The sequence below is a fragment of the Alnus glutinosa genome, chromosome 2, assembly GCF_958979055.1.
Source record: "Alnus glutinosa chromosome 2, dhAlnGlut1.1, whole genome shotgun sequence".
Lineage (NCBI taxonomy): Eukaryota > Viridiplantae > Streptophyta > Magnoliopsida > Fagales > Betulaceae > Alnus > Alnus glutinosa.
This window is the reverse complement of record NC_084887.1, coordinates 35,484,103-35,501,888: the sequence shown is the minus strand read 5'-3', so window position 1 is coordinate 35,501,888 and position 17,786 is coordinate 35,484,103. Positions and strand designations below refer to the sequence as shown.

Here is a 17,786-nt window from a genome sequence, read left to right as displayed (position 1 = left end):
AATGGGTTAAAAATCTCAACTCTAAACCATTAATTTTGTGCGAGTACGCAAATGAAATTCCATTTTATTACTACTAATCATCCATGCAATTGTAAAAACACAAGGCCCATTTAATTAAACGGGTTAAAAATCTAAACTCTAACCCATTAATTTCGTGTGAGTTCACGAATGAAATTCCATTTTATTACTACTAATCATTCATGCAGTTGTAAAAACATGGTAGCAATTTCTTTCAATTTAATGGGGGAAAAAAACTCAGCATTGACATGATCTTTTTACTCTCCATTTATGAACGCTGGCTACTTCGACCTCAAGCAAAATATATTCAGGGAAAATTCGACCATATTCAGAGTTTATCGTAGTTGCAAAAGAGGTAAACATAGATGCTACTGTATCCGAGTACTTACAAACGAGTCACAGATATGAATTTCTATCATGTATCTTGTGACAGCAATTTGGCACCAAAAAATATCAAGCGGATATGGTTAAATCAACCTCCTCAGCAAGGGTCACCCACCCAGTTCATTGACAACGTCCTGCCCCTTCTAAAAACCCTCTGCCCAAAGCCAGCTTTGACATATTCAGATTTTTCAGTGAGATGGCAGACCATCGACAATTCATCCTTTGAAGTTGATGGTGTTATATCTAGAATCATTCTTCACAGACCCAGAACAACTAGCATCAGGAAAATCAGTGTCTATTCATTGGTGCGGCCGTAGGTCCAACTTGTAAGCCTGTATTTCCATGGGAGAGATGAGGACATGTCCATCTAGGGCAACATCTCCAACCTGCTCGCTGTATCCAAGAATATCCGTCTCTTCATGCAAAAGATTCAAAGAAGTTGCTCTCGCATTCAATACTGCAAGTCCCTTGAATATGTAGAACAGATTCACAGGCTCATCAGCAACACGAGTGCACTGTGATCTGCCCTTCCGACAGTATGAAGAATCCCAATGACGCCTCTGTAAGATTAGAACGAACCTAGAATCTTCAACTGGCTGTTGAGAATATTTTAAAGGCCGAGGGACCTTGAAGCTCACAATGTGCAAGTCACATGGAAAGGGAGCAGCTAAAGGGGAGAAGGATCTTGGGGGCGGCTGCACAGATAATTCCTGCGGCTTCTTTGCAATGAATGCATGTAATGGATAGTTCAAATGAGCACCAACGCAATGAGAAAGGAGAGAGGGGCTTAAGGGAAAAGACTTGGAAACTGAGCTTGGAGTGGAGGAAATGTTGGATTCCACAAGGATGTGGAAGACTACATTCATTGGACGATTATCCATCACTCCCTGCCCAAGACCACGCCCATCATCTCTTACCAATCGGCGGTCAAGCATAATCTCTAACCATCCTTCTTTAAGGCTCGCCACACCCAATGACTGCCGAGTGTGAACAGAAAACCGCTGGCCATTGGATCCTTGCATGAATGCAAGAGAGGGCATAGGGTAGTAATTTCCCTGCAATGGGATCTTATCATACGTTTCTCTGCGGCTCATCTGGAAGCCATTTAGATCAGAGTAAAAAATCCTTTTGTTATCAATATCTGTCTTGTATCTAACTATTAATTCCTTGTCATTAAAATCCTGGCCAAGAAGCTCAACATGATATTCCTTCTCAACTAGCAACTCCTGTATAGTGTTATCTCCATTATATACACGAGTGCTATGGGAGATGGGGGTTTTCTCCCATGCTGTCCTGGGATAAGAGAATACTTCCTGCATCAAAGGGCCCTCGGTGATCACCATATGCCCACCAGCTTCGATAATAGATTGTGCATCACCATTGGGTTTGAATAGGTAAGCCCCGCTTCCCCAACTAGAGTACATACTGATTTCTTCACCCACAACACTTTGGGAGCCATTTTTAAAGCTTATTTTCTGTAAACAACCGTGCCTCACATCGAAGTTGAGCGTTTGATGCCGGTTCTGGATTTCAGCTACATCACCTTCTGCTTTTGAGCAAGCATATGGAGTGGGACAAGGTAACGAAGTAGACTTCGAGAAAAATCTTAGTTTTGCTGGTTTTGCCTTCTCACATCCAACAAAGCCATTAGCAATGTAATATGTTTGCAGCCCCAGGGCAGGAACAGAAACTTTCCAGTGGACACGATGCTTCCCAGTAAAAATCTTGCTGTTGTCGTACTGCAATTCAGGAGAAATTTGGCTCGGAACACATGTCCAGTTTGAGTCCAAAACAGTAACATCTGGCCTGTTGACTAAAACCATCACAACTTCTTCTCTTGTTTGCTCCAAAGGATTAAAAAACACCACTGAGTGAGAAGTTCCTTCACGAGCACTGACTGCCTTATGCACTGGCTGAGCATCATATTTAGATCTCACCTGTTCTTGCTCAAACTGAGAAGGGTTTTGATCAGATTTTTCATGGCGGATACCAAGCAGAACTTCTATACCTTTAGACATGAAAAACTGCAAATCCTGCAAAGAAGTATGCATCCGAGATCCATAGTCCTGAACCACGTGATCCTTAGCAGTACCTGTGACCCCATCATGATGCTGGAAAAGAGCTAAGTTTCTTCTTGCCGCTGTCAACTTGTAGGAAAACCCTGTGGGTAACTTTTCACATTGTGATCTCTGGCAATACCCGAGTAATAAAGCTATCATCATTTCTGTGGCACGTAGCGTTTGCTCTAGTACCCGATCAACAGCCTTGAAGAAAGGCCTTGAAACATAATAGCCACTCCAATAGTCCCGTTCCCTATCGGCATAGGTAAAGAAGTCACCTGATAAAGAAGGAAAACCTCCAACCTGACCAGATCCAACCTCACCAGGAAATGAATAATTTATTCTGTCAGCCTCCTCACGTAAGGTTTCAAAGTAGTCTCCCAAAGTACCAAACTTCGCCTCCGCATTTAAACTCGGATTGGAATTGATATAATCAAATAACATTTGGTAGTTCCTAAACTGGGCTTCTGCTTCATCGGTGCTGATGTAACGGAAATCATCTCCCAGAGGAACAAGAAGTGTATTTGTCCGGTATAAGGTTGATTTCTTCTTATATTGATCGAGTAGTTTTTCTGCCCTCTCCTGAACATTTTCCCGATTGGTCTCCACTGGATGCTGTCCCCATGGGCAAAGTTCATAAGTAAAGCCATGCGTTCGAGCAAAGTCAAACTGACAACAAATAGCAGGCTCTGGCCCACAAGTATGTGGAATATCATATGAATAAAAGGGCATCATGTGAACAAAAATGTCAGTAGTTTCCTCAGTGTCCCAGCTCTGACGCCATATGTATTCCAAATTCTTATGCTGTGCAAGTTCCTTCTTCAGCTCATAATGGGTCCTCTGGATAAGCATGTTCTCAAAACCCATACGACGAAGAAGATATGCCATGGTAGGCGAGTAACCAAATGGATCTATAGCCCAAGCATTTTTTGGAACAACCCCAATTGTGTCGTTCAACCACATATTCCCCTCTGCTATCTGATACACAAATTGAACAAAGAGCAGAGTAGCAACTCAAAATGGGATAAGAAACTCGAGACCCATTCCTGAATGAAATAAGACAACCACACACACACAGCAGATTGATTCCTTGACCATGGAGATTAGCTCAGGAACATTATATGGATAGTCCCCACCATGCAAATTTGTGTATGGGATATTACATGAAAGTATGTTTATACATTTTTAAACAAAGCACTTGGATAACCAAACACACAACAGCATATAATGTAACATACAACACTACAAAAACATAATAATACCCAAAACTAAAATGGTCTTACTCACTACCCTCACCTGTTAATTGAGTTACGAAGTTATTAATGGTTCACAAGACCTATCCCACAGAAGAGGAGAATTATAACAAGAGACTAAAAGAATATAGATTTTTTTTTTTTTTTTGATAAGTAATAAGTAATATAGATTTATAACATCATAACAAAATAAATACAGCAAGATGATCTCACAATGTATGAGCAGTAGTCCAACAAACCCAGCATCAGATCATGAACAAATTAAAAGCACAACATAAAACCAAAAGAATGTATTTCATAATTAATAAATTTACTTGGCGGGCTCTATCAAGTGATTCTCTCAAACCATACAGAGAGCATTTAAAAAAAAAAAATCCAAAGAAACAAAATTCTAGAATTACCATTAATAGGTCTTCAGTCCTGGCATCGGAACTTTACATTATTTAACTTTTGACTTATTAGAGAGAACGAGGGGTTGAAACAATCATTCCAGAAATAATTTGACGCCCTTGAGGAATATTATGTTACGAAATATGTCAATAAAAACTTTTTGTATACTTTATATATACTTAGGTCTCTCCTTTTGCTAATAAAGATTTCCATATTACTACTAATAATAATAAAAAGAAATATATGTCAACCTGAAGATGCCCTGAACCAAATGTTAATTACCTAAATAATCAGAACTGCAATTAATGAATGAAAGTACACATGTCCATGAAGAATGCTCAACACATATCTAGCAGTAGAAAACCTAAGAAACATATACAATTGTAACGACTATGATAGGAAAGAAAAGCTTTCAGTTTACCTGCTCAATGATGGCAAAATAATGTGAATTAGCCTGCATCCATAAAGAATGACATGGTAAGTCAAGCTTCCAGTTCATTAGAACCAAAATAGAAAGTATCTTTTCCAATATTAACAATTTTGGAAGAAAAAATTCATAGAACGGACAAATAAACTTTTCCATAATTTTAAGGATATAGGAGTTCAAATCAGAACTGACCGTATTTAAGCACAGATAAAAGCCCATGAATATTACCTCATCATTCATTACCCAGCCACCTCCAACAATTTCAACCTGCCCATTCTTTACTAAATTAACGAATGACTCTCTTTTGGTCTCTGAGGCATCCCTCCACCATCTCTCCAAATAAGACATCTCTTCCCATATAAATTTACGCCGAGCATCCTGCATATCCAAGTCCACAGAATTTTAATGAGCCTCATAACTCAACATACTCTAAAAGAGGAGGGGGGGAGGAATTGGTTCAATAATAAACAAAAACCAATCTTACTTTCTGTTCCCACGAAAGTAAATTCGTTGTGATCCCCTACTATTTCATACAGCCCTTAATAACAGCAATAAGTTCACTAATTAATAACGCCAAAGTATCAAAAACTAAGATATAACCCACTTAACAACTTCTTTGTCTTCCCTTCATCCCTATACAGAAAAATCCAAACAGTAAACCCTCTTGCATATTAAACCTAATTGTAACAGCAACAAGTTCATTAATTACTTCACGTTGAAACAGACACATCATAAACACATTTCAGTACAAAACCAACCAAAGCATCCATCGATTCGACCACAATTCAACCTAGAAATGATAAAAAAATAAAAACCCACTTCACCTTAGAAAGCGTCTCAACAATGGTATCAAGTATGAGCCTGGACTGCCTCTCATAGTACTCCTCCACCGTGAGCTTCCAACCCGGATCGTTGTGCGAATGGGGCACCACAAACACCTTCAACTTCTCCGAGTCCCACTCGTTCCCCTTGTAGCTCACCCTCCACCCTTGTTTCCAAGGCCCACCATCGATATCCAGGAACTCAATCCTGTCGTACAATTCCTTCGTCGTGATGTCCACCGTGGAGCTCAAAACGGTGTTGTTCAAGGCGTCGGATTTTCGGTTAACGGTTTTCCGGGGCTTCGGGAACCGCGGAGGCCGGGACTTGAAGTGGGACGAGATGGGTCGGGGCACGCCGTAGCGGAGCACGACGATGAGGAAGAAGAATAAGGAGATCGTGAGGCCGATGGTGAAGAAGTTGGTGAAGATGAAGTCCCGGAGGGCCAATCGCCTGCGGGACTTTCGGGGGTGCTTGGATTTGGGGTTAGGCGGAGCCGAGAAGGGGAGCAGACTTTGGGCCCAGCCCCCACGCCGGGTGCTGAAAGCCATTGCCTTTGTTTGTTGCTGCTGCAGACCGAGCTCTGTTTCTCTCTCTCTCTCTCTACGAGTGTTTTCTGGGTGAAGTTTTCAATGTTTATGTTGTTATGTTATGTTAATGCAATCGCATCAGATGAAAATGTAGGAGGAGAAGACTTGACTTGTCGTTTGGTGTGGCCAATAGCATTGGAGGAGCCCATTTTGTGCCCTTTCTTTTCAAACTCCTGAATCAAGGGAGTGAAATGGGCCTTCTGATCATGGGATTTTTCAGAGTTGTGCAGCCCATTCTTACTTTGAACATTCTTGATACTTTAGCCGAAATTGGTTGGATATCGTATGTATATATTTGTTCAACTAAATAGTGTTTGGGCTTATCGAAGGAAACAGATCCTCAACCTATGGCAATTCTTTATTGGCTATTTATTTGGTATTAGCACTTCATTGATTTTGAGAGTAATGCTATATATATCTCATGATAATGACTGATATAAGAATGGATTGATAATATTATGTCTGTACAATAAAACTTTATCAAACAATGGCCGATCTAAAGGTAGATTGACAACATTGCGTCAGTATAGTAAAATAATGGCGGGTATATAGTAGTATTATTGTTTTGAAGGTTTAATCTTTTACTAATGTCATATATCATATTTTTACAGGGTTGGTTAATTAAATGCGTCAGAGGTGTCAAGTGTTGATTTGGCCAGTGTAAGTTTTCAAGATATAATGGATTTACGTATGTTCGTTATGGTCTTTGATGGGTTTGCTTAGCAAAAACTAAAAAAATGGTCATTTTTTCTTCTCATTTGGGAACCTTTTAACTGAATCAGGTCTCCACTTTTATCTAGTACTAGGTTTGGAAATATAATTCATTTGGTACATTGTTCTAAAATAGTGACTTTGTCATACTGTTTATGTTGGCAACAACCTGAAATGCTCACTGATCTGCCATCCTCTTGCTGTGCAGTTTTCTATTTGTTCTATAATTGTAATTGGTGCCTTTGTGTTTGCATGTAACGAGCACTAAAGTCTAAAGTATATCTGCAACTGTTGCGGCAACTAAATAAAAGATGGGTTTTGTTAATGGTTGTGGCAGCTCTGCGTGACCTCTTTGCTCATTACATGGAGGCGTTGAAGTCATGGGTTGGTTCTGTACATGGTCACCTGCACATGCTCAACAGTGGATTACTTTTCTTTTTCTACTCTTGTTCTCAATAGCAAGGCTTTTGTTGGATGTATCTTCTTAATGCACCAGCTGGATGGCCATCACCTAATGTCCTACACCGAACATCATAGGACTAGTGTTTTCCTGGATTATGATAGTGTCCTCCTCAAAAAATCATCATATTGTAAAACTTTCCTAATAATCTGTGGATAGTATCCCAACTTCATATATCGGGAATGGAATTTCTAACTGCTGATATATCGACAGGTGGAGAACCGAATATTCAGAGTGCAATTGATGCTCAATGACGATCACTGGGGCTTCATTCTTGGCGTGGAATATTGTTTTCAGACCCAGATTTTGGGGCAAAGGTTGTAATGGCTTCTTGGTGGTGGTAAAAAAGCAGTCACCGTACTTGACATCGCGGTTGATCCTCCTACTCCTAGAGCCCTAGTGCAATGCGAAGTTGATTCACTTACAAGTAGATCAAAAGAATGTAAATACAAAAAGATCATGATTCATTTGCCTCACAAATGTGAATTCTCTCCCCTGATCTGCATGCTTTTCCTGTATAATTCACATTTTATTATATGGTCTATTTACCAGGAAAATATGGTAGGTGAGGTATTATAATACGTAAATACATATAATTTAAGACTAATATGAACAATATTGTAGATATTCTAATATTTTAAAGCAGTTAAAAGTTAGGACCTAACGAGAGTCCATTTAGATTTGTTATTTCAAAAAATACGATTTTAAAATAATAATTTTAAAACGTCATTTTCAAAATAACACTAAAATGTTTGGCAAAATTACAATTTGACTTTCAAACTTTTTTAAAAAAATACAATTTCAAACAATTTATTTTTTTACAATTTAATTTAAAATCACATTTTTTTTCTCTAAAAAAATGCAAACGCTCCATAAGTGGCATTGTCGAGAATCTTTATTCGAAATAGGGAGTAGGGTCCTAGTCTCATAGATAATGATATCGTTACAGTATCCATTAACAAAAAAGTTGGGTAAAAAATCAGAATATTTGTGGTGCTAAGCAGATGTGGTGGAGGGTTCCAAGTCATACCCTCCACTTGCCACTTGCTGGTTGGTCCACTCCTTGAGTTTTGTGGTTTGTAGAATGAAACTGGACCTACGATAGATACACGTGATTTCGACAATTACCCATTTACATTTTCTGCTAATCTAACTTTAGCTCCTCGACTGTGCTCCTTGATAATTGTTTTCACAAAGAAAATGCCCTAGAATGTCGAATAATAAATGAGAAAACTTTTATCGTGGGAACCAAAAAAGAAATGTTAAAAAAAAAAAAAAGAAGAAGAATGCTCTAGAATGTCAGAATCTGTAATTAAGCAGAAAAACATGACCAAAATGCTTCACCTAATCGCAAGTAACAAGAGCAAACAAAAATCTCTTGGGGCTAAGATCAATGGTATATATAACAAAGAAAGAAGAGGAAGCATTCGTTTGAAGCCGTGAGAGCAGCCCGTGGAGGCATCCCCAACGAACACAGAGAGAGAGAGAGGGAGATCCAAAGCCGAAAGGCCAGAGGGAAAATCTCTAGGGGAAAGCAAATTCATGGCCGCCTCAGCTGCTCGAGCTTTCATTCTCTCTCGCGTAACGGACCTGTCGCTCAAGCCACTCTACCCCCATCAACCAACGCCAAAAGCGCCTGTTCTCTGTTCCCGCCACCACCACAAGCGCCGTATAGCTTCCGTCAGCTGCCTGATATCCGGCGTCGACGGAGGCGGCGTTTCCGACGACTTCGTTTCCACTCGGAAGTCCGGCCTCGACCGCGGGTTCTCTGTGATCGCGAACATGCTTCGGCGAATCGAGCCTTTGGATAACTCCGTTATCTCCAAGGGCGTTTCCGATTCCGCCAAGGACTCCATGAAGCAGACCATTTCAACGATGCTAGGCTTGCTTCCGTCGGACCAGTTCTCCGTCACCATTAGCGTTTCCAAACGGCCCCTCCATCGCCTCCTCGTCTCCTCCGTCATCACCGGGTACTCAATTTCAATAATAGTTCCTCCAATTCTTACATGTGCTAATTATTAGAAAAAAAAATATATATATAAAAAAAAAAAAATTGGATTGATTTGGATTTGGATTAGGTATACGTTGTGGAACGCGGAGTACCGGATGTCGTTGATGAGGAACTTTGAGATTTCTCCGGATAGTTCGAAGAAGAGGTCGAATTGTCGGGATAGGTGGCTTGAGGTTTCAGAGGAGGAGGAGAAGAAGAGTGAGGACAGGGATAGTGATTTGAGTATTGAAGGTTTGGAGAGAAGAGGGCTTCAAGTCTTCGGAGATTTGTCGCCGGAGGCGTTGAATTACATTCAACGGTTGCAGTCGGAGTTATCTAATGTAAAAGAGGTCAGTGTTTTGCTCTGTACATCACATAATTTGAGAATTGTTGGTAATTGGATGCGTAATTGAAAAGAGGAATTTCGGGGAAACGTTTTTCCAGATTAGGCCTTTGAGAGGTGATATTGATTTGGATTTTTTAATGAAGGTAAGATTTAAATGTGTATAATCCTAAGTAAACAAGACCCTTAGAGATTACTCCGCTTCGAGGCCTGCAAGCTCTCAAATTTCAATCTTTTTAATTGCGTGGTTGAATTGAAAGTATTTCCTGTGTCTCTTCCCAATAGAAAGCCTTCAACTTTTGCTCTTGATTTTCTTCATCGAATTTGTCATTTCCGATTAGCTTATGGTTGCAGGAAATTGAATTACAAGCTTGCCACTTTGATTAAAACTGACTTGATTCCATTTTTTTTTCCCCAAACGCATCTAATAAGTATCGTAATTATTAGGAGACTGATGGAATTTTCATATTATATGTGTACAAGCGATGCTTGATTTGGAGAAGCCGTGATTGAATTTGTCTGAAGGATCATTTTGCATGTATTATTAATACATTTCATCTATCTCAGGAGTCATTGACCTAATGTACTTCCCACTAATGACTGATTGAAATGAATCCATAGTGCCATTCAATTCGAAGGGACCAAACAAAAAGTTCTTTTATTCTTCAATTCTTCCCTCCTATTACGTTGCTCGGTAAGCATTAGCTCTTATACAAAGTGTTCAAAGAATCCATTATAGAGCATAATTAGTTATAGAGTTCATCATTTGGTCCTCAAGACTCGAGCTATTGCTGGTCAATTAACAGGCACTGGGGAACAATCGAAGGTTTGAAGTCTGAGCAAATTTCTCTTGCACTGCTGAAATACCAAGTATATGCATGCATTAGATTTGATTAGGGCGTTCTTGAAAGAAAATCTGCACATTGGATCTATAGCTTTTCTGTTTTCTACCTACTCAATCACAGTAGCCCTGCTTTGCATTTGTGGACAGCTTAAATGGTTGTTCTTCATGTGAACTATTTGAGATTTGATATCTGCTAGTTCTGGTTCACGTGCCAAAATTTTCTTCTGATCGATTCATATTAATCAGCTCAATTGAAGAAATATTCATTGTGTCTCACTGCATGTTTAGATGTCAAGGAGCTTGATACTCTTACTTTGAGCTGACTGCTGTATATTGTTTCAGGAACTTAATGCCCAGAAGCAGGACAATTTGCAAATAGAATATGGCAGAGGAAATAGGAACAATTTGTTAGAGTATCTGCGATCCTTGGATCCTGATATGGTAATGACCTGAAATTCCTTTGATGATACTGTTAGTACTCCTCTATTCCTTTGATAATAGTGCTTAATATTCTTTTTTTTCTCATTTTTCCCACCCGTTTTTAAGCCTCTATTATATCTGAAGTGGCTTCTGTTCATACTTGATTTATTTCAACAGGTAACTGAACTATCTCGTCCCTCATCATCAGAGGTTGAAGAAATAATTCAACAACTTGTTCAAAGCGTATTGCGTAGATTCTTCAAAGATGAGAGGACCTCTGATTTTATAGGAGATTCAGTCAAGGGAAGTACCGAGAACCACCCAGATGGTGACGATGAATTTTGTGATACTACAGGCGCTTCGCGCGACTACCTAGCAAAGCTGCTTTTCTGGTTAGTATTTCTTATTCCCTTCATAAATTGCCTTTTCTCTGGCTTTTCTTCGGGTTGGTTTTGAATGAGCCGTTTCTATGGACTTATCATATGCACACGGTAGAACAGACACTTTTGATGATTCCCTGACGCAGTAGCCAGTCATGGCTTCTTTACATCGTATTAACTTATTCACTCCCATCTGGTATTTATACTAAGGTTCACTTTTCTGCTAACAGGTGTATGCTGTTGGGTCATCACTTAAGAGGCTTGGAGAACAGGTTGCATTTAAGTTGTGCCGTTGGATTGTTGTGAAGAGAAGAAGGTGGGAGAAATGTATATTCTTTTTCTTCTTTTTGTTTTGTTCTGTTTCGTTTTTTCTCATGTTCATCTATCTTGATATTATTGTTCAAATGAAACCGTGTAAGAGTATCACATTTAGTTCCTTGCTTTCTTCTTTCATCTTAATTTACAATCAGATCGCCTGTGGTGTATAGAAACTAGGGGTGTTCAAAGAAATCACCTACCTCAATCCATTGACCATGGCCCCACCTTCCGAACCTTCCCACCCTACCTCTCAGCCGCCCATTGATTTCAACATTTCTACAGCAACAAGGAGATCTTTCTCTGGTGTAGCGAGTGTGCAAATCATGTATTGAATAATAGTTGAACCCACGACCCAGCCCAAATCAAACCAATCACTTTTGGGTTGGCTTTAGTAATATAGTTGGGTTAATTTGGGTTAGAGAATTTTTCAACATAATGTGGTCGGGTTGGATTGAAAAAAGAAATCCCCAAACCAACCCAACCCGATCCATAGGAAACTACCGACCATTATTAAGAATGCCACATTTACAGTTTTTGTAGTCATGGATAAATACTCTGTTATTGAATTATTCCCCGCCGTTCTAGGCAAGGTTGAGGACGGTGGTAGTCCCTTTTTTGTTTTGCGAGGTGCAAAGCAAAAACAGCAATGAATTTGGGCTAAAAAGAAGTTCAAGAAGCATCTCTGTATTCATGAGCAGGAATTATGGGTTGTTCAGATCTTCTCGTGAGCGTATTTCATAGGGTTTAACCTTTACAGAAAAGATGTACTTGCCTCACTTTATGAAGCTACGCTGAAGTATGGCGTTGTTCCCATTCTATGAGACTGAACTCGTGCCAAATAATATCAAATTACAATCTTGATTAGTATTTGAAGGCTCCCCAATCAATCGAGATGCAAGGACTGTATTCGCTATAAGGACGACTTTTTTTTTTTTGTGATGACCAACTTAACCATTACATCAAAACAAAATCAAATTACAAAATGAGGGGTTGGCGACTGCAACAAACACCTAAAAAATGGCCATTACAGTACATTACATGAAATTTAAACTGAAAATGGATTCGAACAGATCAAGTGACATAGATCTTTGACCAAAAGGCCAAGGAGGGGGCTGCCTAGATGGCGGTAGGTGATGCAGTATGATGGTTGGACGGTTGAAAAAAATGTACACCGACAATGATTGCGATGAGGCGGTCTGTGAAGATCACATTTCCCACATTTTTTGGACAAAAAAGTATGTTTCGTGACAATTCCAGGCAAAAGAGAGAATCATTCCTACTTTGTTGAAAGAATGTGGTTTTTATTCCATCTTCTCACAAAAAAAAAAAAAGAAAAAAAAAAAGAAAGCAAAGAGGAAAAGACAGAAGAAAAGGAATGGGGAGGAAGAAAGGGGGAGAGGGAGGTTGAAGCGGAGCTGGTTTTGGGGGAGGAGAGAGAGAGAGAGATTTCTAAACTGAACTGAATTTTTCTCTTTCTGGCTATAAGGATGGCATATGACAATACGCATCACACTCAATTGATAACCTGTTTATACGTGCAGAAGTGTTTTTAAGTGTAACAATTTCACAAGAAACTAGTTAACTGTTTCTGCTTCTCAAGTTGTGCTCAACCTGGACGTAGAAACAATCCGGAGCTTCTGGATGCTTTTGACAATTAAACGTTCGGATTTATATTTGATGTCTTGCACAGATCAGCGGAAACAGAACATGGACTGGTGATACCGACCACAGATGTTGATAGTTAAACCCCCACCAATAAAAGCTGTCTTGCTTTCAAATGTTACAACTCTATATCAATTTCACTGCCAATATTTGGTCTCAACCAAAAAAACACTAAAAAACAAAAATCAAAGATCTCATATACGTAATTTCATCCGAATTTGAATTTGAAGAATCTCTTTATACACAAACGAATTTTCTAGATTGTAGGAAGAATCAAAAGAATGTATATGTCGGTTACTGCTTTTTTTGTTTTCGGAAATGGTGGTGATGACGACGGTCGTTGGTTTTGTAGAGATCATAAGGAGCCCATAGATAATCAACTGGGCATGGCGTCCTCCCATCAAGCCTTGCCCATGGCTTCCCCTTGCCGCTCCAGTGAAGCAAACTGACAGGACCTGGATGCAAAGACCTGCAATTACTCACCACATTATCCCCACCAAGCCCATGCTGGTTCCATCTATGATCAATCGCCTCAACATCTCCACCAAAAACCAACAGAAACGGCGGAAGAGAACCCAATTCGTAAATCCTCCTCTGTTTCTGAATTTCCATCCATTTCTCGATCTTTCTCGTGTAGTCACCCTCTCTCCACTGCACCAAATCCATCACCATCACACCCGTGTTGAAATAGCAAGGTCTTTTCCCTGCAAATACCTCGGAAAACTCAGGGTCGGACCAAAACTCATCGGAAAAGTAGTTGATGAAGTTTGCGTGACAATATTCCGGAGCTCCGATTGCTCTTGACCCGGTTAGAGAAACACCCCACAGCTTCTGAATGTCGTCAACGACAATGATATCGGAGTCTAGATAGATTACACGTTCAACGCAGGGCTCAAGTATATCGGCCAAGTAGCTTCTTGCATAGTTTAATGGGTTATCAAGAGCCCGACGAATCGACGATGATATTAGATTGTTGACTATGGTTTCCTTGAAGGTGTAAACTTTGAAATTCAGAGAAGGGAACGTTGAACGGACAATCCGGGTAAGTTCAGGCACAGTCAACAAGCTGGAATCGGAGGAAATGAAGTGAAAGAATACATTTTCAGGGCAAGAAGCATGCTTGAGAACCGAATGAACAGCCGCAACAGAGCCCCTCAAGTACTCCAAATCGATAGTCATGGCGATGTGAACAAGCGAAGGGTCGCATGCAAATAGCTTAGACTTTCCGGCCAGGACGACGGCGCACTTGGGTTCATTTTGGTACTCCGGTGCCTCTGAGAACTGCAAATACCTGCCCAATTCAATGTGTGCTTCGTTGGGAAATGATCGAACTGCATTGGTAGAGGATAGAAGCGCGAACACTAGAATGATCAGAGCACAAATAGCTCTAGGAAGAAACATTAAATCAGAATAATATCAACTGGGATTGTGTAATTCTTTCGAACCAATATATATATACAAAAGGCTTATAACAATGGGTGAAAATGTGAAATGAAAGTGGAAATAGAACAGAAACAGAGAAACCTTCTGGATCTATTATTACAAGGGAGACCCGAAACTTCTTGGGAATGGTCAAAACGCGTACAAGAGGCAGGAGGGAAGCCAAACACGTCTTGGCTGGCTCCTCTGACTGGTAGACCTCCTGGAATTTTCTTCTTAATTTATTCTATTTTCTACGAAATTGAGGCGGACCTTTTCGGGTTTTCGTCATGCGAGATCACATGCTGAACAGATCCCATTTACGCGTTGATCATGTGCTCTCTCTGTCAACAGATTATAATAATATAATGACCCTCTTAATTATAATGGTTTTGGTCTTACGTTATTATGTCATGCCCCTCTCTCTCTCTCTCTATAGCGAGTAGCGATTGAAATTGAAAAGTGGGCAGGGACAGGGTCAAGTCTAAAAAGTTGACTATTTGCCATGGACGTCTTTTCAATATCTGAGGCATCCCATGAAAGTGTATACAATTAGATTATGCCATGTGGTATAAGTTTTTACGAAACCCATGCTCAGCTGTCCGCGTTCCCAAATTATTATTTAGAAACGTGGACAGCTGAGAGCATGCTGCATGCAATCTTTTTCTTTTTTTTTTTCTTTTTTTTTTTATTCTTTCTTTGTATTTTCTCCTTTAGTTTTTATTTCTTTTCTATTTTTATTTTTATTTTTAAGTAATGCTGATTTGATAGAATGATGTGGCATATATGAGGGACATGCGGCGGGCACTGAAAAGCTTTGAAGTGGCAGATCGTTAAGTTTTTTTGACTAAATATGGAAGGAAAGACTAAAAAAGACAATCAAAAAATTTTAGATACTGCTTCTAATATTTTTAAAATCGAGGTAGTTATCTGATAAAATGGCAAATCACAAATATATATATATATATATGAATTTTACATACATTTTAAACACATGCATGTTTAATAAATTGAGTTAAAAAATAAAAAATTCTAGCCCAATTCAAAGAAAATCTTTATCCGAATTACAAACCTTTATGTTGGAAATTAATGGAATGTGCACATGGAAATGATACATGGGTTACAGGGTTAGTAGAGTTTAAAATCTTAATTGGGACCAAATAATAGTTGTTAAAACAATTTTTGAAATTAGTTTGTTTATATATCGAGTTTGTGGTTTGAGAATGTTTAACCGCCTCCCCCTACCTTTGGAACTAGTCAGGCGGTTAGTGATTCTTTCCAATCGCTTACAAAAACAGTTAAACAGTTAGCAGTTATTGAACAGTTAATAATTACCCGCCTTTTCAGCCCTCCATTAAAGTTAGAACTTGATGTTGAATTCAAAAACAAAAGATGTATAAACTTCTGAGGCACGTAAAGACATCTTTAAAGAATAATTTGTCCCCTTTGGGTACACAATTTGCTGTTTAGGTTCTTGACAAATCTTCCCCACGATATAACAAAGCCTTGGTAGAACTCCGCAAGCAGCAAACTTACAAGTTCTCTTCAATTCTCCTAAAACCATATAAGGATGCAAAGGCTGAAAATTGTAAAGGAGATAAGTAGATAACTTCTAAAACACAAATCTCATCCTTTATATATATAGAAATACTAGATATTACATTTTTATTTGACAAGCGTCTCAGAATGGTAATGCGACAATTTTAACCAATCTTTATATTGGGTTTTTTTTTTTTTTTTTTTAATCCAATCATTAGTAATGACTACCACATTAGTATTGTAAAATACTTATTAAAAAAAATTGTAGCTTCTTACCTTACTCATATATATATATAGAGAGAGAGAGAGAGAGAAGGGTGAAGAAACGTAAACCGAAAGTAACTCATTTCTCGTAAACCTTTTGAGGTGGAAATGTTTGGGTGTTTGATTTTTAGATGTTTAGATATTCAATTTTTTAAAATCTAAATTCAACTATAATTTACGAGTAATGTTACACATTATCCCCTTGTCCTCATTTTGTCCTCTCAAAATTGATGTGGCTCTTAAAATCACAATTGGATCAAAATCCAATAGTCATATATCAAAAATTCAATGGTGATTTTAAGAGCCACATCAATTTTGGGGGGGACAAAAGGAGGATAAAGGGATGATGTGTAGCATTACTCATAATTTACTATGGGAATTCCAGGGCAAAATAAAGTTGAAAAATATGTTTAGATGATTTGACTTACTGAGACAAAATTAATAAAAATTTGATAAAATCTAATTCCTTTTTAGGGTTAAATGCAAAATTTCTCCCTATGGTTTGCAAACTTTATTTGTTACCCCTTCAGTTTTACTTTTTATCATAGGTGGTACATGTACTATGGGAAAATATGCAAATGGTACTTCCGTCTATTTTTTCATCCAAAACTATCAGAAATCCACGTCAGCGCCACGTGGCACTATTCAAAATGCGACACGTGGCCATGTTTTTTTTTTTAAAAAAAAAAAATGGTAGAGCCACCCTTTTTGGGCCACAAGAGGGTGGTTCGGCCACCCCCAAGGCAAAACTCTCAAATTTTTTTGCTTCCCGTTTTGCCCTTGGGGTGGCCGAACCACCCCTATGGGCCGTGGGAGTGGTTCGGCCACCCCCAGATTGGCCAGTTTGGGGGTGGCCGAACCACCCTGTGGCCTACGGGGGTGGTTCGATCACCATCAAATTTTTTTGCTTCCCGTTTTGCCCTTAGGCTGGCCGAACCACCCCAAGGCAAAACCCTCAAATTTTTTTGCTTCCCGTTTTGCCCTTGGGGTGGCCAAACCACCCCAAATCGGCCACAGGGGTGCTTCGGCCACCCCCAAGGCAAAACCCTCAAATTTTTTTACTTCCTGTTTTGCCCTTAAGGGTCGCCGAACCACTTAAAAAATATATTATAGCCACGTGTCGTATTTTGAACGGTACCAAGTGACGCTGATGTGAATTTCTGTTAGTTTTAGATGGAAAAATAGACGTAAGTACCATTTGCATCTTTTCTCATTGCACATGTATCACCTATGATAAAAAGTAAAACTGAATGGATAAAAAATAAAATTTGCAACCACAGGAAAAAAGTATGTAGTTAACCTGTATTTTTAAAAAATTACGAATAACAATAAATACCAATAGAATTTGTTTTTAAAAAATAATGCACCCAAACATCCCAGCTAATCCATTATTCTCTCTTTTCAATTCAAAAAAGTCAAAACTCCATTATTTATACTAACAAAAAAACTTTCTTTATGTTTTCCTCCCAAAAAATTCTACGTCTCATCAACCCAT

At 39.0% G+C, this 17,786-nt stretch overlaps 3 protein-coding genes across 5 annotated transcripts; 1 reads left to right on the top strand and 2 right to left on the bottom strand.

Annotated features, from left to right (window-relative positions):
* Positions 1-285: 285 nt before the first annotated feature.
* On the bottom strand, positions 286-6,028 carry LOC133859778 (alpha-mannosidase 2). The gene is made up of 4 exons (XM_062295308.1): positions 5,357-6,028; positions 4,761-4,910; positions 4,527-4,559; positions 286-3,440 (listed from the first exon to the last, which is right to left on the bottom strand). Exons 1-4 carry the CDS (start codon positions 5,900-5,902, stop codon positions 702-704), a joined length of 3,468 nt encoding a protein of 1,155 aa, XP_062151292.1. The 5' UTR covers positions 5,903-6,028; the 3' UTR covers positions 286-701.
* A 2,503-nt stretch (positions 6,029-8,531) lies between these two features.
* LOC133859777 (uncharacterized) lies at positions 8,532-12,274 on the top strand. Of its 3 annotated transcripts, none has more exons than XM_062295307.1 (6): positions 8,532-9,082; positions 9,191-9,452; positions 10,632-10,730; positions 10,887-11,101; positions 11,320-11,405; positions 11,998-12,274. In XM_062295307.1, exons 1-5 carry the CDS (start codon positions 8,655-8,657, stop codon positions 11,393-11,395), a joined length of 1,080 nt encoding a protein of 359 aa, XP_062151291.1. In that variant the 5' UTR covers positions 8,532-8,654; the 3' UTR covers positions 11,396-11,405; positions 11,998-12,274. The 3 variants fall into 3 exon arrangements, with proteins under 3 accessions (XP_062151291.1, XP_062151290.1, XP_062151289.1); XM_062295306.1 differs by having other exon boundaries at positions 11,993-12,274; XM_062295305.1 differs by lacking the exon at positions 11,998-12,274 and having other exon boundaries at positions 11,320-11,542.
* A 778-nt stretch (positions 12,275-13,052) lies between these two features.
* On the bottom strand, positions 13,053-14,567 carry LOC133859776 (probable galacturonosyltransferase-like 10). The gene has a single exon (XM_062295304.1). It carries the CDS (start codon positions 14,468-14,470, stop codon positions 13,364-13,366), a length of 1,107 nt encoding a protein of 368 aa, XP_062151288.1. The 5' UTR covers positions 14,471-14,567; the 3' UTR covers positions 13,053-13,363.
* Between the last annotated feature and the right edge of the window lie 3,219 nt (positions 14,568-17,786).